Here is a 24400-nt window from a genome sequence, read left to right on the forward strand (position 1 = left end):
GTGCGCGAAGCTTGAAGAAACAAACAGAATTCTAGAAGAGGAATGTACGCGTTTAAAAAGTGTCACCATCAACAATTACGTGTCCCAAATAAAAGAACTTGAAAAAGCTTTGGATAATAGAAAGAAAATAATGAAGAGCAAGGACGAGACAATAAACAGCCTTCACATAACAGCCAAAGAAAAAGAACAAACAAGTAGACAGTTATCAAATTTAAAATGGAGGATTTCGGAGAAGGACGAGCAAGTCAAACAGAAACAACGGGTGATTTTGAGCCTACAAAATCAGCTTAGTGGATATCATGGTCAAACACAAAATAACAATTCACGACAGCAACGATCGCGCATATCTTTGGAGCAACGAACAGTTAACTTCCGGCCGAACTTTAGACATACAGTAGTGGACAGCTAAGATAGATTTTAAACAAGTCGCGGGACGCGACTTTACAGGAGCCGGAGGGATATTTCATAGTGAATTTTATGAAATTGGTTGTAATATAAACATTATTAGACATTTTACATTTTCCATTATTTTGGATTTCTTCGTCGTCTAATTTCTCTTTGTAAAAATGTTACACTTACAAATTATTTAATTATATCTCAACCAGCTGTCTGTCTTTTGAAAGTGATATGTATAATTCCCCTTTTCTCATTGTTATCGGATTAAACCGCGCAATATGTATGTACATTTACCTTTTGATGTTAATTAGTTAATTAACTGGTCTGGCCAGGTATGACACCTAGCCTCGGACAAAGGTCAATTAAGCTTATTATCTCACCTGTCTGAAATGTGACCATCTGAGTACTAAAATGCCACCTGTCAATCATTTGTATTAACTCTAGCTTAAATACTATGTGTAAGGTTTTGTAAAATTAATTAGAACCTAGAGTTCGGACTGTACTGGTCGATTTTCGGATATTCCGTAAATCGCCTGCCGACTCCTAGAAAGTTTAGTGTAATAAATACTATATCTTGGACCGTATTTTAACATCTTTGGATTTTATATATATTCTACAAAAATATTACAACGACGGGAAAAATCGTTGTGATACAATTATAGCTGTTTCGCTGGAAAACCCGGAACGAAACCCGCGGTTTCAAGACGTTAAAATGTTGTATTTTTTTTTCTATAATGTTCTTGATGCGTTGGGTGTGTTTACGTAGGTTTCATTAGGCCATCTGATGCCCCTATAGCTCCATTTACGGCATTGAATCCAGTTGAAGATTTAACATGTTTCGATTATGTATTTGAATTTCAAATAATCGTCTGCTGCTTTGAGTTATTGTTGTAAGGACATGATTTCAAAATAGCTTGTGCCAAATCCTGTTTCCAATTCATGCTGCGGTAGGGTGCTAGCAAGTTTGTTCAAATGAACGATCTTGACCTAAATTCAAGGTCACGAGAATTATTTAATAGGATAAAACCTTTAAAAGACTTCTTCTTAATAATCGAGAGGCACAGGAACTTGATATTTGGTTTGTAGCATATGTATGTGTTAACCTAGTAAATACTAGCAGCAATATTAATATGTAGCGGAACTGGACCGGGTCAATCATCCGGCTAGTGTTCGGAGGTCCCGGGTTCGAACCCCGGTCTGGCCGTGAATTTTCCCACTCCTACCACAAATATACCGCTCGGCTAGAGAGATCTTCTCTTTAGCTTGATCGGTTGGGCGTTAGACTAGTAAGTCAGAGGTCCCGGGTTCGATCCCTAGCGGAGGCAGTGATTTAAAATTTAATTGAATCATGCGCTCTGTTACATATGAATGAATCAATGACCTTGACCATAATTTAATTTTGAAAGAGTTGAATTGGCCAAAATATTTAAAAGACACGTTTTCTTTCTGGTCTCTGATACACTTGTTCTTAATTATGTTTACATTTTGTACTGTGTATAAAAAGGATCGCTGGATAGCAGGTGAGCGATTCGGGTCCAATGTGCCCAAGTAAATATTTCAAACATACATGTATATATATATTGACGGACCTGTAAATGTTAATACATATATTGGAAGTATTTGCCAAGGCTTGTCTGAAAACAATATAAAATCACCGGGCCAGTCTTTATTTCATACACGAACAACACCGGTCCAACTGGAGAACCTTACTACTACCGGGCGTGACCGATCCATAATTTTTTTTCTGGCCGCAATTATATAACCGCTAGTACCCAATCGCCGAGTGCGTTTTAAAACTCCTCACTTTTAGCCAATCGGCCAACGCGTTTCATAATTACTCAACTACAATGGAGGATGCGATGCACACTAACGAGAGTGGTGGGGGGTTGTTGATATAGATATCGTATTTACTTTCAAACGACAGTCGTATCGTTTCCCCAAAATGAATCCAAGCTGGAGAGGACGTCCCCCGTTCAACAGGCCACCATTTCTACAACGTGACAGGCCAAATTTCCACGGCCCCAGACCAACAAGAGGAGCCCATGCATATGGCTACCACGAATATGAAGCAGGTTTGTACAGTTTATTTGCCACAAATATTTGAGATTTTAACTAATTGACGAACATGCGAGCCAAATAGACACATATATCGATGGCATAAACATAGCCTTTTTTAATGTAAAGATAAATCCTAAATTAAAAGCAGACCATGGACAGTTTTTGTTACTAAAAATATAGCCCGAGTTTCCTTTGGCCCTGTCACCATGGTGTAGGGCCAGAGCGCACTACTATATGAAAACGTGGAATTATCCGACACCGTTTGGTGTCGCTAAGAATTTGGTGCAAATACCATAAAATCGGGTGTGACATGAACTACCTTACATATGTATGGATAAATGAGATATTTATTTACCCCAGAACACCCATTTAGTCCCGTCTAGGTGTTTTATTCCGTCCGTATAGACCCTCGCTTTACGCTAGTCAAAATTTCATACTTGAATCGACACCATATTGCTAACTATGTACAGCGGCGTGCCAAAAGTATTTGCAGAAACGGTTGCGATGTTGTTCAATGTGGCGCTATCGCCGTTGCGTTTTGGGATCATTCTTTGTCAATCCGCGACTGACGTTAATTTTATGAACACCTGCGTTATCGTGGAAGAATGGCACGTGCCGTGACATCAGTTTCTGTCGTCTGTGTGTCATCGCACAGCTGTCATCAGACGTAAATAAACATGGGTCGGAAGTCAGCCGAGTTGTCTCCTGGTAAAAAAACAAGTCATTGTGGATTTAAAACGGGAAGGACATGGAGTAAGTGAAATTGCTAGATTGTTAGGAATACCCGAGTCTACATGTAGGTCAATTTTAAAGAATTTTAATTCAAGGGGAAGCACCAAAAACGCTTGCCGATAGGGAAGACCAAAAAATCTTTCCACGCGTAGTGAATTACGTTTTTTTGCGGATGGTAAAAAATGACCGTCAAAAAGTTTTAAAAGATGTCGCCCTTCAATTTAACATTGGAAATGTTCCAGAAAATGTGAGTAAGAGAACTGTTAAACGTACTCTTCATAAAAATAAGATTTTCTGTCGTGTTGTGCGGAAACGCATGGTCTTAAAAGATGTCAACCGAAAGAAGCGACTGACATGGTGTTTAGAAAAACGGCAATGGACTGTAAATGAACAACGGAAAAAAGTGATATTCAGTGATGAATCCCAGGTGGTGATTGGACAAAACAACCGGGTTTACGTGTGGAGATCGGCAATGAAGCGTACCGTCGTGAGTGAATGAGTGTCGGAAGGGGACGGACGATTTCTGTTATGGTGTGGGGATGCATCAGTTGGTTTGGACCTGGAACTTTGTGTCATGTACATGGAAATATAAATGCTCAAAAATATATAGACATATTAGATGAAACTTTATGGCCAGTTTTAGCCCGTCATTTTGCTAACCAAAGATATATCTTTCAAGATGGCAATGCCCCTGTCCATAGAGCCCATATAGTGGAAAGATGGAAACATGAAAACGGTATCCTCGGCATGTTCTGGCCAGCTCAATCACTGGACATTGATCAATATTATTGAGAATATTTAGCTCAAAATCAAAATGGAACTTCAAAAACAGGCCGCCAAAATCAACACTCCCGATCAGTTGTTCCAATCTATACTCGCTGTATGGCAGAAATTTATCCACGGAATATGTGCAAACTTTATTTAATTCGATTCCCAGGAGAGTAATGGCATGTATACATTCCAAGGGGCACCTGACCAAGTATTGAAGGTGAATTTTTTTTTTTTTTTTTCAAAAAGCGCTTCTTAATTCCAAGCGAGACAACTCGCACTAAAACGGCGGCCATTTTTCTGCGAATACTTTTGGCATGGCGCTGTAGGTCGCGGGCGGCCTAATTACCCTAATCAGTGCGCAATGGCGCGAAAAGGAAAAAAATACAACATTTATTTTTATATATTTTACCCCTTATAATTTATAAATAATTAATTTTTGAATTTAATATAACAAGTTATCTTTGTTGTTTCTACGTGTGTGTAGTGCTGACACATTGACATTTGTCAACTCAAGGTCATATTTACATTTAAACATAAACATAAACACCAAATCTTGGCAAGCTGATACATATACCTAGTTAATTGAACAAACAAACTTGTCTGCCTTTTGTATAGCATGCATGCATGCGACAGTCAGACACTTTTAAAAGTGCTACTACAACCAGTCAAACAAGCGCCTGTGGGACCCTGTTGACTTATAAAATTATCAAGAAAACAATATCAAAGATTAATTCTGGAAAACTGGAAACCACTACGGAAAATTAACTTATCAATTTTTGGATTTTATGATTGATGTCACTAGAAATGTTTAAAATCGATTAATTAGGTCACCTGAGACAAAGTCTCAAGTGACCTATTCTAATTGCCTTTTGTCCGTCGTCGTCGTGCGTCCGTAAACTATTTACATTTTCGACTTCTTCTTCAATTCAATTCAATGAAATTTGGCAGAAAGTTACTATGGCTGAAGGTCAACCAAAATTGTGAATTATATGGTCCCCACCCCCCAGGGGCCTGAGGGGTGGGGCCAAAATGGTTCAAATTGACTAAAACTTCAAAAATCTTCTTCTCTACTCTCAGATATGGTGGAGTCAAACACTCTTAATAGATGGAAAGGTTTTATGGTGCTTTACCAAAACTGTGAATTTAATGACCCTGGGGTCTCATGTTTGCCCCTGGGGAGGGGGTAAACTTTACAATAGTTTATATAGGGAAATCACATTTTTGACTATTATTTGTTGGATTTGTATTGGAACTCATTCTAACCTGGTCAACATTATCAGCATTGGATAACAGTTTGATGGTATGCATATGTTGGCCCTGACTGACCCCCAGGGGCTGATGGGTGGGGCTAAAAAGGGTCAAATCGACTAAAATTTCAAAATTCTTCTCAATACCTATATAAAATAGAATCAAATACTTTTCATAGAAGGAAGGGTTGTATGGTGTTTTACTTAAATTGTGAATTTCATGACCCTGGGGTCTCAAGTTTGCCCCTAGGGACAGGGTAAACTTTGCTATAGTTTATATAGGGAATTCATATTTTATATAGGGAATTCATATTTTTGACAATCATTTGTTTTATTTCTATTGGAATTTATTCTAAATTTCTTAAAATTATTAGCATGGGGTGACAGCTTAATGATATGCACATATTGGCCCTGACTGACCCCAAGGACTGATGGGTGGGGCGAAAATGGGTCAATTAAATATACTGAAATATTTCAAATCTCAGGTGACCGTTAAGGCCCATGGGCCTCTTAAGCTTGTTATTATAATCGATGATCGGCCCACCACTTATGACTAAAGCTATTAAAGTGGAATACCGCTTCTGTATTATAGTGAAATTATATATTCTTTTTATATAATTAGGATTGGACTTCTCTGTGACCTGAATAACACTAGATAGATGGTGTGTGACGTATGCACAAGGTTTTGATTGTAAATTCTGTATCTACGTATCAGTACATACCAAGTTTAGTCGGTAGAAAAGACTTCCAGTAGATCTTTGAGAGTATACGTACCTATTTGAGTCATCAAAATGATATTTGATTCTTGGGGTTGAAGGCACAAAGATATTTAATATTATGCAATCTTTCAGACCCCTGAGAAATGATTACTATTTGACTTCTGAAAACGCTTAAAGTCAAGGTGGAAAAAAAAGTAAACTGCATGCCCTAGTAGAGACTACTAGAAACATGGACTGGCAAACAAAAGGTTATGGGTTTGGTCCTAGGTGGAAGCACACTACTCGTTTTCATTTCCTGTTACAATTTGTGCTGTTGACAACTCCATTTGGAAGCTAGATAATTGGAAAGCTTTTTTTGGAGATAGAAATTTGGTTGTTCAAAGCTCTTGAAATGGGGAAGTAGCTAGATAGATATATAGTGTGGCAGATTTTGAAAATAGTGTACATTGATATAGTTTTAGGGTCACCATAGGGGGAATTTCCTGTAATATTATATAAACTCATTCAGCAGAACAGCAAACCAGCCAGCTGAGGTTCAATGGTCCCATCCTTGCAATTGGTGGAGTTTTGGGCGAAACCAGTTCATATTGTAATCAATTTATCCAGAGCATGTTGTGATTGACTATTCTACCTATAGCTACTCTTTTTCCAGTTGCAGATGATTGTAAGATTGGTTCTAGTTTTATCTTTTAACAAATACACAAACAATGTAACAAATTTTGTTTTGTTTCCTACATGGGAGAATATATGATACCCCTTTGGTCCATATATTGACCTGAGTACTTTCAGTGCAGGTAGGCATTGGATTGAGGGGAATCTTTATATCTTTTCAACCTAAAACCATTTGATACAGCACTAGCATGATCACACAACAATGTCAATTGTCATGGACACATTTTATTATTAATGCAAAACTATGTTTTCTTCATTTGTTTTGATTTGCTGAAATGGAAAAAAGGTAGGCTGTAATATATATAATGTCAGTAAAGAGGGCCATGCTAGTTCAGTAAGTTAGAATGCTGGCCACATAATCTCAGGTGAAAATCCGAAGTATGTAGTTTGCCACTCCCTTACCATGTTGGTCTGTGCTTATTGCTGTCTGGATGGCATGCGATGAGCCACCGGTATATTGTTCAGTGAGGTAGTCACCAACTACTACAAGGATACCACGGCTCAAAATGACCCTGGATGTTTACAGGGTGATAAACCCAGGAAACAAACATTAATGTCAATGTGATGAAATATAATTATGCAACATATTTTCTTGTGTTGATATAGGTGTTGGTCATGAAAGATATAACGAGGGGCCATATGCGATTCCACCCAGAGTTAGAAAATCAAGATGGTCAGATTCCACAGATCAATTGCCAGATTCTTACCAATATGAAAGAACTGAAATGGCCAGAGGTGCACATCTGCGTTATAGAGCACCACGACCATCTCTATTCCCTCCATCTAATTATACAGACCAGGTGACTCGTCAGTACCCAATGTCAGCTCATCGAAGTAATGAATTCATTAATGATGAGATTCCTGAATCCTACCAAGAACAGAATTCAACTGTCGGTCCTTGTGGATATGATCAGCAAGGACACAGTTCAGCAGATGACAAATCGAGCAATCAAGACAAGGCTGAAGAAACAAAGAATTTGGGGCCAGAATCAGACAACAGTAATCAGAAGAAAAGAATGATGGAAGAAGATTCAAATAAAAGCACTGGCAATATGAAAAAAAAAGTCCGTAAATTCTGTGAAGTTTGCAACATGCTATTCATCAGCCCAGAGGTATGTGTTAATGTTAGGTTATGAAAAACATAATTTATTAGACCAACTAGCTCAAAGGGTTTGGCTATGACCTATCGTGCTTCGCCTGTAATTAGATTTGGGTAAACTATTCACATTTCAAACTTTTTCTCAAGTTTCACTCTTGGGATTGATCTGAAACTTACAACAAATGATCCTGACATGATCCTGACATGATGCTGACATGATCCTGACATGATCCTGACATGATGCTGACATGATCCTGACATCCTGACATGATGCTGACCAAGTGTTGTAATTTTTAGGACTGATGTGAAATCCAAGATGGATGCCATGGCAGCCATCATGGAAAAGATTTTTTCTGACTTCTATTTAAGTTCAACTGGTGAGCTCAAAATTTTGATGAGGATATGTTAAGGAAGGGTAGTAGACAAAGCGTTCTTACCTTTTGACCTGAACAAAAGTTAAACATGGTAGTCACACTTCTCATTGTGGTGATTGATCTGAATTTGCCAGGAATTATCCCTCAGATGGTGATGACCAAGTGGTTCTATTACTCTGGCAAGTCCAAACTCCAAATGGCCATGATGTCTGCCATCTTTAAAAACACCCTGTAAACTTTACTAGTTTGGCTTGCGCCACTGAGCTGAAACACTCTGTAAACTTTACTAGTTTGGCTTGCGCCACTGAGCTGAAACACTCTGTAAACTTTACTAGTTTGGCTTGCGCCACTGAGCTGAAAATCAGTGGTAATTTTAAGGTGCTAGTAGTAGAATTACATTAAACCATGATGTTTTGTGGTCAGATGACTGTTGAGGTCCCCTGGGCATCTAATATTGAAAATATGAAGTAAAATTAATTATTGTTTTTTTGGGTCAATTAATAAGTCATTTTATAATGTATGTTCTCAAAAACTAGAAATTGAAATTATGCATATTTCTATATCAGTATATGTGAATAACTTTAATTTAAAAAAAAAAAATTCAATTACTCAATATTTTCCATATTTGAATTTATGAAACATTGTTCTACACTGTATTTCATTTTCAAATGCTTTGTAACTAACTCATTTAAGACACCAATTAAATATAAAAAATATTTAGTTTTTACCAATTTTTCATCTTAAAAAACTGCTACGACTTCCAATGCTTTTTGAAATTTCTCATTTCCAATTTTGCAAAATTTTAAGTGTTATATGTTTCTCAAAGCTTATTTTAAAATTACAAATAACTGCTGATACATTGACGACATGGTTTTAACATTCAGTTTTTGCATATACAGGCATTAGAAAAACATCAAAGTGGTCTAGTACATCAACAAAAATTAAAAGAGATTGAAGAATCTGAGAAAAAAGAAACAGCAAAGAAAGATGATGATGAAGAAGAAGATGATGATGATGATGATGACGAAGATACGTCCTACTGCAAATATTGTAATCAGTCCTTCACTGACGCAACCGTGAGTTACAAATATTGTAATCAGTCCTTCACTGACGCAAGCGTGAGTTACAAATATTGTAATCAATCCTTCACTGATGCAAGCATGAGTTACAAATATTGTAATCAATTCTTCACTGACGCAGGCATGAGTTACAAATATTGTAATCAATTCTTCACTGACGCAAGCGTGAGGTACAAATATCGTAATCAATCCTTCACAAACGCAGGCATGAGTTACAAATATTGTAATCAATTCTTGTCTGACAGCAGCTTTGTAGGTTGTCCTGGTAACGGATAAACATAACTTTGTAGGTTAGATAGGTTGTCCTGGTAACAGATAAACATAACTTTGTAGGTTATAGATAGGTTGTCCTGGTAACAGATAAACATAACTTTGTAGGTTAGATAGGTTGTCCTGGTAACAGATAAACATAACTTTGTAGGTTAGATAGGTTGTCCTGGTAACAGATAAACAAAACTTTGTAGGTTAGATAGGTTGTCCTGGTAACAAAACTTTGTAGGTTAGATAGGTTGTCCTGGTAACAGATAAACATAACTTTGTAGGTTAGATAGGTTGTCCTGGTAACAGATAAACATAACTTTGTAGGTTAGATAGGTTGTCCTGGTAACAGATAAACATAACTTTGTAGGTTAGATAGGTTGTCCTGGTAACAGATAAACATAACTTTGTAGGTAAGATAGGTTGTCCTGGTAACAGATAAACATAACTTTGTAGGTTATAGATAGGTTGTCCTGGTAACAGATAAACATAACTTTGTAGGTTAGATAGGTTGTCCTGGTAACAGATAAACATAACTTTGTAGGTTAGATAGGTTGTCATGGTAATGGATAAACATAACTTTGTAGGTTAGATAGGTTGTCTTGGTAACTGATAAACATAACTTTGTAGGTTAGATAGGTTGTCCTGGTAACTGATAAACATAACTTTGTAGGTTATAGATAGGTTGTCCTGGTAACTGATAAACATAACTTTGTAGGTTATAGATAGGTGCTCTCTCCTTGGCTCCTGCCTTTAGTACTTGGATACATTAGAGGACTGTAGTCTTTGCTCTGGGCTTTTAACACAGCTATTACATACCTTTGATTCTTATTTTTAAAATGGACTTTTTTTCTGAATTCTGGATTGAACTGTGACAAAATTTGTTGGTGTTTTTTTTTGTAGAGTTTTTATAAACATACCAGGGGTATGCTTCACACACAGAATCTCATGGCAGCGGAGAGTAACAAAGAGAGGGAGATTTCAGAGGAACAGGGCCCTTTCACCACTGTCACCACTAAATCAGGTATATATAAGAAAGAACAGACTGAAAAAGTTGGATATAAAGATAAAAAAAATCCTTCAAAACAATGATACAAGTACAGTACAAGTACCAAAAGAATCTGAAAAATTCCATGATTAATTTTTTTACCCCTACTGATCATGTTGGAGTTCCCATGATAAATGAATGGTCGAGTCCGCTTAAGTTTCTTAAGATTGAAAGTGTTGAAAAATAATGATTTATCAGTCCCCTAGCTACCCGTGAAACCCGGAGGACCATAGGTTTTCTCCCAGTTTGTCTATCTGTCTGTCTGTCTGTCTGTCCACTCAGTTTTCAGCACTTTTCTCAGCCATGCTTCAAGGTATGTTGGAGACGTTTATGTTACTTAATTGTGAGTAGCTACATATGAAGTTAGGAGTTCCAGGGTTTTTGCATTAAAGTCAAGGTCACTGTTACTATTTTTAGCTGGGGCCAATAGTGGATATGTAATGCTTTTAATTAGCAATACTGTCATCCATTATCATCTTTTATCTTCCATGATCACCCATTGTCACACATTGTCACACATTATCATCCATCATCACCCATTACCATCCATTATCACACATTATCACCCATTGTCACACATCATCATCCATTACCATCCATTGTCACCCATTATCACACATTATCATCCATTATCATCCATTATCATCCATTATCATCCATTATCGCCCATTATCATCCATCATCATCCATTAGTATCCATTATCATCCATTATCATCCATTATCATCCATCATCATCCATTATCATCCATTATCATCCATTATCACGCATTATCACACATTATCACCCATTATCACCCATTATCACCCATTATCATCCATTATCACCCATTGTCACACATTATCACCCATTATCATCCATTGTCACACATTATCACCCATTGTCACACATTATCACCCATTATCATCCATTATCATCCATTGTCACACATTATCACCCATTGTCACACATTATCATACATTAACATTCAATATCGCCCATTATTATCCATTATAATCCATTATCACATTATCTTCCATTATCATCCATCATCATCCATTATCATCCATTATCACCCATTATCATCCATCTTCATCCATTATCATCCATTATCCATTATCATCCATCATCATCCATTGTCACCCATTGTCACCCATTATCATCCATTATCATCCATTATCATCCATTATCACCCATTATCATCCATTATCATCCATTATCGTCCATTATCATCCATTATCACCCATTGTCACCCATTGTCACCCATTATCACCCATTATCATCCATTGTCACCCATTATCATCCATTATCATCCATCATCATCCATTATCATCCATTATCACCAATTATCGCTCATTATCGCCCATTATCATCCATTATCATTTATTATCATCCATAATCATAATGTCATGGTGTCACATGCATTGTGATTTTACTGAAGAAAGACTCATATGACATGGATGGCCATCTTGTAGGTCAGTTTGTAGGTCAGTTTAATTTACCGATATGTGTTGTCTGTAAACCGAGCACCTGTAATTAAAGATAAATATGTGTGGGTGACTGGGTAGGAAAATAAAAAATATTAAAAACTTTAAAGGAACTTTAGCTTTTCCTTCACATATATATATTGTATTTAATTGGTTTCCAGCTGCTTTGTATAACTTGTGAGCTAACACCTATCTAACACTAATATGATATTATGAGAATGATCTACAATTTGTCTTTTTGTTTGGACCTATTTCAGCTAAAGAGGAAACCAAAGACATCAAGGTTGAACCTGTTCCTCTGCCGGAGAGAGACGATGAAGACAACTGGATGGATTTGGATATAAAAGAAGAGATTCCACTGGAGGAGAGGGATTACACTCCCGAGGACATTGTGTCAAAGACAGATAACTTTTTACATTGCACGGTAAGTTTCTCTCCTGTAACCTGTTAGGAGAAGCATGTTATCTGTTTCCCAAGATGTAAAATTTACCATAGAAAGCCCAAAGATACCGTATTTATTCTAATAAACGCCCCGGGGGCGTGAAATTTTTCCAAGGGGGGGGCGTTTAATGGAGATCAAAATTTCAGAGTCGGTAAGTTGTGAGATATGTTGTATGTACCCATTTCACACCATAAAACATGTGTATATGTATCCAAAACATTGTAAAACTAAGTGACAAACATTTTGTGTATGAAATTGCAAGAAACATAAACTTTGTTATTTATACTTACGGTAGTTGTACATTACGTACAACATATACATTGTTTGAAACACGGGGTCGAGTGTGTTAAATTGCGTCATAAACCGGTCACGATCCAGTTTACTCTCATCACTTGTAGTTTATTATATCTGCTATCAATCATGTCGGGTTTGAAGTGAAGTTATATGAAGTAAGTTTCAAAATGAAAGTTGTAAACTACGCCGAGCAAAAGGGAAAACATGCGGCAGCTACTGTGTTTAAGGTTGACCGGAAACGAGTGCGGGACTGGTGCCAAAACAAACAAAAACTAAAAAACATTTCTAAAACATCAAAACGCTGTAAGGGAGGAGGAAGGTCAGTAAAATTCCAAAATATTGACGTCCAGGAAGCTGAGGATGTACTGGAAAATTTAATGGGAGGTGCAGTTGAACTCGGTGAAAGTGAAAGTGAATCCACCGGAAGTGATGATGACAGCGAGGTCAGTGGCGCGTATGACAGCCCGGGACATTAACGTTTGTTGATACGATATAGTGGTAGTGTGTATATCGTTACTGAAACTTTGTTTTGTGGTTTGTGTTAGTTTTATGTTGGATATCCTTTAAATAATTACCTCTGGACACACGTGGATGTGCCACGGTAAGTTCTTTTTCTCGAATTGAGGAATTTTCTTTCCAAAAAAAGGGTGGGGGGGCGTTTATTAGGGTGGGGGCGTTTATTAGAATAAATACGGTATGTACTGTAAGATGACTAACTAAGATGAGTTGATTTTTTCTTTAAATCTGATGATGTTTTCCAGTGGGACAAAAAATAAGTTAAACTCGGATAGGAAATTATTTTACTTCATTAAAGGAAAGTGGATAATATCAGGCTAAGTTTGACTGCTGCTCTCTATCACAGATTCTAAATACATAACCAAACAGACAACCAATAGATACAACATCAAATTAATATACAATTATAAGATTTTCAGTTTTAAAATCTTTTTATTCATCCTTTTGCATTAAATATACGGTTTTACAGCAGCACAATATCATTTTTTGAGAAGAGCATCAATGGTGACAATGATTTGGTATACATAACAGTAACATTTTGGAAAATGCGTACATGTATTATATTGAAACAATGTTTAATGGCTAATAGAAATAAAGTATGTATTGAACAATTTAGATAAAGATGTAATTATAAGATTTTGGTAAGGTTGATATATCCATGTATAGACTGAAATCAAAATGCTACAATTGCTTAAATTTTTTTTTTATTTCTGATTATTAGTCTTTTACTGTTATCATTACTTTTTTTTTTATTGAAAATTTAAAAAATGGAAACATTCAAACAAAAACAAGATTTATTTTCTTGTTTCTTTAATGTAAAATGCTAAATTGAAACATTATTTTCAAGAATAATTTAATAACGAAACTATTGTAAACATGGAATGATTGAACTGTTCATACATGGTGTGTCATCAAATTGGTTTGAACGATTTTTCGAGGTCAGATACTCCCTTAGTAATTTCACCGATGTCATTGTGGCCCTTTTGTATTGGCTGAATCCGAGTTATCCGATATGGATTTAATTTCCTCTCCTCTGAGCGATGGGAATTGTGATGTTTTTGGTCATTTGTTGCCCCTGCTTCGTCCATTTTGCCAAGGAGCGTCACGTCGTAACTAGGTCTCCAGAGTGCTTGACTCTGATGAACTTGATGCACCATTCAAGCTTCAAAGTGATATACGGCAGGGATTCCCCTTGAGGTCTATTTATAACCATGCAATACACTTTTTTTACCAACTTTTTTGTTTCTATAGGTATCAAGTCACTTTTTACAGACATCCTCGAGATACAGTTCTAACCAGTCAATGGGCTCGAAAAATCAAGAAAAATAATAATAAGAGATGTTGGTTTGGGTGAAGAGTTTATAACAAGAAAATATATTACTAATATATGCAAATTTTTAAAAGAGAAACTTCATTGAAATTGTAAAACAGTATTGAAGAACCATGCATACCTTCCATATGTAAACACATGTACATGTAATGATAATTAGACATATCATCTGTTATGGTTAGATGTGAATGAAACCGATTCACAGCCATACATCTCTATTTACATTTATTCTGAAGAATTAATAAAATGTTTTGTTGATTTCAGGTTTGCAATGTCACCTGTTCTGGGGAAACACCGATGAGGCAGCATTTGGAGGGTGCTAAACACAGAAGTGTGAGTATATAAAGGCATTTAATATCATCTCACATCTAATACACTATCCCCTGGATGTAATGATTTTTTATTTCACACTTATTTTACCTTGTTAAATTACCAAACATGTATTTAAAAATCAGCCTTAATATTTTTCATCTCCATCACAATATTGTGAACATTTTATTCTAGACATGTAAAACTTACATATTCTATATTTTCATTGTGATAAGATTTAAATATCATGGTGTATTTAGATATTTTAGCAGATAATTAATTCTAGAGGAGACTTTTAATTGGTGTTTAAGACAGCCATGTCATATGTTAAGATGCTGCCAGTAGCAGTATACAACAAAGTTTTATATACAGTGTATCAGACTTGACATACGGGTAAGGTTGGGTACCAGTAGTTGTTGGCTGAAAGCTATGAAAATGTGGTTTGGGTTTAAGTACGAAAACTTTGAATTGTTGTCAGTTGTTGAGTGTGTATGTGATTTGATTAAAAGCCTTTGTCAGAATCCTCTCGGGTGCTTTGTATGACCTGTAGGATCTTCAATGTACTTTGTATACATGTACCAAGGTATTTTAATTTTGAGATTTGTTTGAAGTTGATGATTATTTTGTAATTACCTTTTTGATCCTACAATAAGCCACACCTGTTAAATAAAGTTTTAAATTAGGACTAAAACATGCTCCAGATACATGTATTTTATTGTCCAATGCAATGATGAACTCTCTTACCGGTACACCAATTAAAATTCCAGAAAGGCTTTATATAATTGTGATGTCTTGTAGTAAACCAGCCTCTTCTGTCCTACTTTCAAAGATTATATTTTAGCCTCTGAGCTTATTGAAGAATTAGTAGGGTAATTAGAAACATATTTGATTCAGGTGGTAGTAGTTGTCAGACAGACACACAAGAATTGGTCCACTGGAATGTGTTTTAACTGAATGTGTAACAAATGTGTGCATAAGGATGTGTAATGTGTTAGAGTTGGCTAGAGAGTGAGCCAATGTGTTAGAGTTAGCTAGAGAGTGAGCCAATGTGTTAGAGTTGGCTAGAGAGTGAGCCAATGTGTTAGAGTTGGCTAGAGAGTGAGCCAATGTGTTGAGAGAACGAGAAAATAGTGTTACAATGTGTGTACAATTGCTATACTGTATTGAAAATTTATCTGGTGAGTGTGGTACGATAAAAAATAAAAATAAAAAAATAAAACAGTCATCGTCATTCACAGAAGAAATGACAACCACAGAAAAAGGGTCTACAGTAATTATTTTTGTCCAGCAAAATCTGCATTACTTTCCCAAACTGAAAAAAAAAATCCTGATTTGAAAGAAAATATTACTTCCCTTTTCCTTTGAAGCACAGACTGCTGTAAGTTTCTCGTAGAAATGACCTCTGATATAAATGATATATCTATTTTTGAAACAAATAAAAAGAAATAAAAAGTTGAAAACTGATCTATACTATACTTGTTTAAATTATATATGAAGTTTTTTATGAATATGTTTTGCTATATGAATCAACGAAATTCTAAGAATAATAGAGATTTGTCATAAAGTAATTGTCAATGTGTGAAATCTGCCGGCACCGTGAATATACCATGTATTTATTCTCAGTATGTAATTTGTGTATCTTTTTCCTGAACAGCGAGTCAGGGAATCGTACGTATCAAATTACAGAAAAGAGATGCTGCTTTATAATCATAGTACATTCTAATAAACTTGACAGTTTTTACAAATCCAAAAATGATGTTGACTTTCTGCCCATATCCTTGATCTAATTCTCATGCAAGAAATTTTGTTGAAAATAATGATTATTTAATTGATAAGGTTTAAAAATCTTTAATCTATAACTGTTACAGTTAAATCATTTTTATCAGTGGTTTCATCTGAAGAAATTTAAAGATTTTAGTACTGAATCTCGTCGAATATGTCAACAATACTATAAAATTGTGTGTGGTACTTTAAGTCTTGATGGTAGCTCTATATTCATATTAGGTCTTGTGAAAATGGGGTGATATAGCCCTTGGTCTAGTGGACAAATTTCAAAATTGTAAACACCTGTCAGTACTGAAAGAATTAGGTCAAATGTCAAGGTCACTGATATATTTCATTTGTCTCTATATGATCTGACTGACTGCTGCAGGGATGTCAAACCTCATACAAACTAAAGAAAACATTGTTTAAATCACAATGTTCTCAATGACATGTGTTAGCTCAAATTATTAACTGAAATGTTTGCTGTCGAAAAATTGAATATCCTTTTATCACGGTTGAAGTAACACACCACTTTAACCAAATCAGATATTGAATTGGTTAACTTTGATTTAAATCACATCTGCGTTTAACCAAATCAGATATTGAATTGGTTAACTTTGATTTAAATCACATCTGCGTTTAACCAAATCAGATATTGAATTGGTTAACTTTGATTTAAATCACATCTGCGTTTAACCAAATCAGATATTGAATTGGTTAACTTTGATTTAAATCACATCTGCGTTTAACCAAATCAGATATTGAATTGGTTAACTTTGATTTAAATCACATATATACTACATTTAACTAAATCAGAAATTGAATTTGTTAATTTTGATTTAAATCAAATATGCATTTAACCAAATCGGAAATTGAATGGGTTAATGTTGATTTAAATCACATTAGTTTTTAAACAAATCAGAAATTGAATTTATTTTAGAGGATTTGAAATTGATGCGTTAACCAAATCAGAAATTTAGTCTGTTTTCCTGGATTTGTTATAATAAGTTATATGCATTTAACAAAATCTCCAATTGACACCTACAGGTAAAAATAACCATTAGAACATCATGCTGAGTTAAATGTTTATAAAATAAATTGTTGACTCAAAACTGATCTGTTAGCCAAGACTTAAATCACATCTGTGTTACCCAAATCAGAAAATGAATTGGTTACTTTTTATTTAAATCAAATCTATATTTAACCAAATCAGATATTGAATTGGTTAACTTTGATTTAAATCACATCTGTGTTACCCAAATCAGAAAATGAATTGGTTAACTTTGATTTAAATCACATCTGCGTTTAACCAAATCAGATATTGAATTGGTTAACTTTGATTTAAATCACATCTAAGTTTAACCAAATCAGAAATAATTTTGGTTGCAGTAAATTAAATCAGAAAAGCATCAAATCAAACAGGAATTTAATGGGTTTACCAGTACTTAAACCACATATGCATTTAAACCAAATCATAAATTGAATTGGTTTATTACTGTGGTTTAAAGCCATATACGGTAATACATCGCTGGGTAATGAGTTATACATTATATTCCACTGAGGATCTTGATTGAATAAATGAAATTCACTTCCAGGGTATGTTGTTTCTGTTTTGTTTATTAGTTTGTACCTACATATGTTCATTTATCTACCAGTGAAAACAAACATACATTCATTGAGAGTAAAACACATACATATATGTACTTTCATAGATCATACATTTTCTGTACATTCAATAGATCTGTATCCTTGAACACCGAACACAGTATCCTTAAACACTGAACACAGTATCCTTGAACACCGAACACAGTATCCTTAAACACCGAACACAGTATCCAAACAATGAACACAGTATCCTTAAACACTGAACACAGTATCAACACTGAACACAGTATCCTTAAACACTGAACACAGTATCCAAACAATGAACACAGTATCCTTGAACACCGAACACAGTATCCTTAAACACCGAACACAGTATCCAAACAATGAACACAGTATCAACACCGGACACAGTATCCTTAAACACTGAACACAGTATCCTTAAACACTGAACACAGTATCCTTAAACACTGAACACAGTATCCTTAAACACTGAACACAGTATCAACACTGAACACAGTATCCTTAAACACTGAACACAGTATCAACACTGAACACAGTATCAACACTGAACACAGTATCCTTAAACACCGAACACAGTATCCAAACAATGAACACAGTATCCTTAAACACTGAACACAGTATCCTTAAACACTGAACACAGTATCCTTAAACACTGAACACAGTATCCAAACAATGAACACAGTATCCTTAAACACCGAACACAGTATCAACACTGAACACAGTATCCTTAAACACTGAACACAGTATCCCTAAACACTGAACACAGTATCCAAACAATGAACACAGTATCCTTAAACACTGAACACAGTATCCTTAAACACTGAACACAGTATCCTTAAACACTGAACACAGTATCCTTAAACACTGAACACAGTATCATTTAACACTGAACACAGTATCCTGAAATACTGAACACAGTATCCTAAAACACTGAACACAGTATCCTTAAATACTGAACACAGTATCCTTAAACACAGAACACAGTATCAACACCGAACACAGTATCCTTGAACACTGAACACAGTATCCTTGAACACTGAACACAGTATCCTTAAACACTGAACACAGTATCAACACCGAACACAGTATCCTTAAACACTGAACACAGTATCCCTAAACACTGAACACAGTATCAACACCGGACACAGTATCCTTAAACACTAAACACAGTATCCTGAAACACTGAACACAGTATCCTTAAACACTGAACACAGTATCCTTAAACACTGAACACAGTATCCTTAAACACTGAACACAGTATCCTTAAACACTGAACACAGTATCAACACTGAACACAGTATCCTTAAACACTGAACACAGTATCAACACCGGACACAGTATCAACACTGAACACAGTATCCTTAAACACAGAACACAGTATCCTTAAACACTGAACACAGTATCCTTAAACACAGAACACAATATCCTTAAACACTGAACACAGTATCCTTAAACACTGAACACAGTATCCTTAAACACTGAACACATTATCCTTTAACACTGAACACAGTATCAACACTGGACAAGGTATCCTTAAACACCGAACACAGTATCAACACTGAACACAGTATCAACACTGAAAACAGTATCAACACTGAACACAGTATCCTTAAACACTGAACACATTATCCTTTAACACTGAACACAGTATCAACACCGGACACAGTATCCTTAAACACTGAACACAGTATCCTTAAACACTGAACACAGTATCAACACAGAACACAGTATCCTTAAACACTGAACACAGTATCAACACTGAACACAGTATCCTTAAACACTGAACACAGTACCCTTAAACACCAAACACAGTATCCTTAAACACTGAACACAGTATCCTTAAACACTGAACACAGTATCCTTAAACACTGAACACAGTATCCTTAAACACAGAACACAGTATCCTTGAACACTGAACACAGTATCCTTAAACACAGAACACAGTACCCTTAAACACTGAACACCGCAAGAATATACAACACTGTAATGAAGGAGAATTTGTATTCTAGGATTTATAAGGTGATGAAAGTATGTCCAAGATTCTTTGTACTAGACAAAGAATATTGACCAAGTCTTTCAAATTTGTAAGACAAATTTGAAAATTATTGGTGCTTCTTTCATCAGATTCTTTATAAAGAATCTTTCTTCTGTGAAATTAATTAGTAATCTTTATTTTATGAAAAATGTTTATTGATCAGTGTAATATTAAAACAACATTTTAAAGGTAAGTTGCCAAAAGTTGGTAAAAATGTATTGAGAGAGAGAGAAAGAAGAAAATAAAGAGAAATTTTGTATGCATGTATTTATTTTATCTTTATATATTTGTTTCACACAGAAAGTAACAAAACTAAACGAAGACGACTCTGGTAAGTACTGATTTACATTTTATTTAAATGTATAAACTAATACTGTAGTATGTTAAGGCTGAATGGTGTGTAAAGCTGCAATACCTTTTGAGCTCAACTCCCTGAAGGGAAAGTGAGCTTATGCCATAGTGCTTCATCCATCTGTCGTCTGTCCAGGGCGTCCAGCTTAATTTTCCATTTAAATGACATCATGGCATTACCAAAAGGCATAGGGCAATGATATTGGACCAGCAGCATGCTGGGCTGGAATGGAAGGCTATCGTGTTTGTTCAACAAATGAACTTTACCTATAGCTACTTTCAATGTCACAGGGGTCAAATTTATTGGAATATGAATCAACTTTTCTCAATATCCAATAGGCCGAGGGCAAGGATATTGGGTCATTAGCATGCTGAGATGGAGAGCTACAATGTTTGTTCAAGAGAATGACCTTGGTTTCAAAATTATGGGTTAAAAACTTAAAATTGTTTTGTTCTAAATATCTGAAAGAGAAGGATCATAAATATTTTCTCAAAAGCATGCAAAGGTGAAGGTCTATAGGTTTGGTTTGTTCAGATAAATGGCCTAGATGAATTTTTAAAGTCACTGTGGTTAGATTTGTTAGCCCACCATCATCAGATGATGGGCTATTCAAATCGCCCTGCGTCCGTGGTCCGTGGTCCGTCCGTCCGTCCCTCCGTCCGTCCATCCCTCCGTCCGTCCGTCCGTCCGTAAACAATTCTTGTTATCGCTATTTCTCAGAAAGTACTGAAGGGATCTTTCTCAAATTTCATAAGTAGGTTCCCCTTCACTGAGGGCCCTAGACCGTTCAATTACGTTAAAAAAACGTTCTGTTATATACAATCGTTGATTTATGACAATCTAGTGTTGATTCTTCAAATCAGTGTTCACCCCTCCCGCTACACTGTTCATTTAATATTCTAGCGATCATTCTTCAAGTGTCACCGTTCAGTAATCAGAAAGTATCTATTTTTCACGGACAGCGTTCTCGCGTGAAGGAACCGTGTATACCTCGCGGATGCTGTTCTGTTTGCAGGTCTACCGCTGAATTTTGAATTCGAGTGTTCAGTCTTACGAAATCATTCAGTTCTCGCGACCCACCGTTCAGTTTTGGGCATACTGTTCAGTTTTGGCAACACCATAGAGTTTTCATGACCCACCATTCAGTTTTTAAGTCACTGAGCAATTTATAGTTTTGTTAGCCTCGGGCTAATCTATCGACCAGCAACGCCAGCACAGCCAGCCATACGCATTGCCTCCTACTTTACCTGGACAGCAGTCATGCGTGACGACCTATCTCAGATCAGCGGCCAGGGGAAAGGGGTCATCTCGGCATGCGAACCTTTCAGTGACACCTACCTTACCACTGGTAACAAATTATAACTGGATTATGATTAAATTGCTCAAAATCATTGTTGTATACTCTTCACTATATTAATCAAACGACTAAACCTATGCTGTCATATATGCATCATATTGATTGCACATTGGCAATGCAAAGTGGTAATAAAAATGAGTCGTTTTTTTCATATTGGTCTTATCAATGCAAACAACAATGCACCCGTGATTGAAATAGAATGCATGGAATTCTATGCGTAACAATTGTTCCGTCTCGCAGTATTCGCGCATGAAATGACTAATACCCGGTAATGAAATAACAATGAAACAGATCACTATGCATCGCAATACTACATACCGTAATACATATCTTTCTATTCCAAAATGTTTCTCCTCTTTGCATTACATTACGTATAAAGAAACATGTGTAATATAAGCAAAGCATGAATTATTAGTCTGACTGATGGGGTTAAACGTCTCTGTTCCGGTTATAACGAGATCATGCGTTTGAGACCCTGTCGGGGCACGACTCATAAAAACTATGTTACATGATCACCCCGCTATTCTGAATATCGACCACTTTGGACAGTCCCAAAGACAACTAATTAACGTTAATTTACCTCATCATTACGACCATTCACAAATGGTCAAATTTATCTGGTGTGCAACGAGCCATGAGTAGCTTTCCGCGGCATATCAAGCGTTTTATCTAAACATAAGTTCATTTTATTTGGTTATACGATCATGTATCAGAGCGACATAATATAGATACAGTGAAACCTCACCTCACGACCACCTCAAAATTACGACCACCCCGCTATTACGGGCACTTTTTTTTCAGTCCCGATATTTTCTCTATATATCTTTGTATTGGTCGCTTCACTATTACAACTACCCCGCTATTCCGTATTACGACCACCTTGGGGAGTCCCAACGACCACTTATTAACGTTAAGTACCCCCACAATTACGACCAGTTGGTCGTGTCTAAAAATTTACCTGGTGTGTAGCGAGCCGTGAAAAGCTTACGGTACTGCGTGTCAAACTGGCCATTGGCGTGTATATACGTAATTATCGATCTTTTGTTTAACTACTGACCAATGTAGCGACAGGTAAGTAGAATAGCTGTTTATCTCTTCGCACTGAACGGAAGATAAAATAAACATCCAGTCTTTCGTAACAAGCCAGCATGTGCCGGGTTTTCGTTTGTAGTCCTTTGTTTACATGTTGTATACGGCTCGTTATAATAGAAAATTAGTAAGATGCTACATGTATATACAGCTTTTCAGTGACGCTGCCTCACCACAAGTAACAATTATAACTGGGCTATGATTATAGAACTTCTGGAAATTACTCAAAATCATTGTTGTATACTCTTCACTATCTAATCGTATGACTTCACCTATACCGTCATATTTCATGTACATCGATATACAATTATATATATACACATTAGTTTGATTGCACATTGGCAATGCGGAAGTGGTAATATAATAAAATGTGTCGTTTTCAAGATAGTACAAACTTTGTAATTATTCATATTGGTCTTCAAATGACAATGTAAATTGCAAACAATGAACGCGTGATAGAAATAGAAAGCATAAAAATTGTTCCGTCTCGCAGTATACGCGCATGAAATGACTGATACCGGGCCTAATGAAATAACAATAAAATCGCTTTATCACAATACTATATAATACATATCTTTCTATTCCTCATTGTTTCTTTTCTTTTACTACAATCAGATAACCAGATTTCTTGGAAAGGACCAGTAAATGTTAAGCAATTTAACTATATCTTTATGTAAGTGTATATACATGTATTACTTGATAATATTTTGTTTTAAATGAAATAAACAGATGACAAAGTCGATGCTCGTTCGATTTTATTCAGTTCATTTTTACAATACATTACGTAAAAAAAACCCATGTGCAATGCATAGCATGTGTTATTAGTTTGATTAACGGACTAAACGTCCTTGTTCCGGTTATAACGAGATCACAAGTTTGAGACCCCGTCGGGGCACGACTCATAAAAATTGCATGTCCATGATCATCCCGCTGTTTTGTATATCGACCACTTTGGACAGTTGTAAAGACCACTAATTAACGTTAATTTATCCCATCATTACGACCAATCACATGTGGTTTGGTTTTATCCTTATATGATTAAAACGCGCAAAGTAAGAATGTAAGATTGTTATTTCATATGACTTAACCTATACCGTCATTACTATGTACATCAATATGCAAATATATATATACAATGTATCATATTGATTGTACATTGGCAATAATCAGTCAATCACCAATAAATGTATATTAGTTATGTGTTTACCATTTCTTACTCATTACTATTAAAAGGAACTCGACATCATCACTTTATTTATAAAAGAACGTGGCATTTTATTCACATATTAATATTCCAAATAAATATACCAACAGTTCGGAATAATCTGGTTTATGAGACAAGACGATACATACGTACATTAAGCATTA

General features: G+C 35.7%; 1 protein-coding gene across 2 annotated transcripts in view; it reads left to right on the forward strand.

Moving 5' to 3' along the window:
* The first annotated feature begins 2222 nt into the window (after window positions 1–2222).
* Window positions 2223–24400, forward strand: part of LOC117343429 — a 57046-nt gene continuing 34868 nt past the window's right edge. For both annotated transcript variants that reach the window (XM_033905770.1, XM_033905771.1), the window contains exons 1-7: window positions 2223–2468; window positions 7202–7707; window positions 8968–9144; window positions 10309–10429; window positions 12176–12342; window positions 14765–14833; window positions 20535–20565. In XM_033905770.1, the coding sequence (XP_033761661.1) occupies window positions 2339–2468; window positions 7202–7707; window positions 8968–9144; window positions 10309–10429; window positions 12176–12342; window positions 14765–14833; window positions 20535–20565 (1201 nt within the window). In that variant the 5' untranslated portion in view covers window positions 2223–2338. The remainder of the gene's footprint in view (window positions 2469–7201; window positions 7708–8967; window positions 9145–10308; window positions 10430–12175; window positions 12343–14764; window positions 14834–20534; window positions 20566–24400) is intronic.

Source organism: Pecten maximus, chromosome 15 (genome assembly GCF_902652985.1).
Source record: "Pecten maximus chromosome 15, xPecMax1.1, whole genome shotgun sequence".
Taxonomy (NCBI): Eukaryota; Metazoa; Mollusca; class Bivalvia; order Pectinida; family Pectinidae; genus Pecten; species Pecten maximus.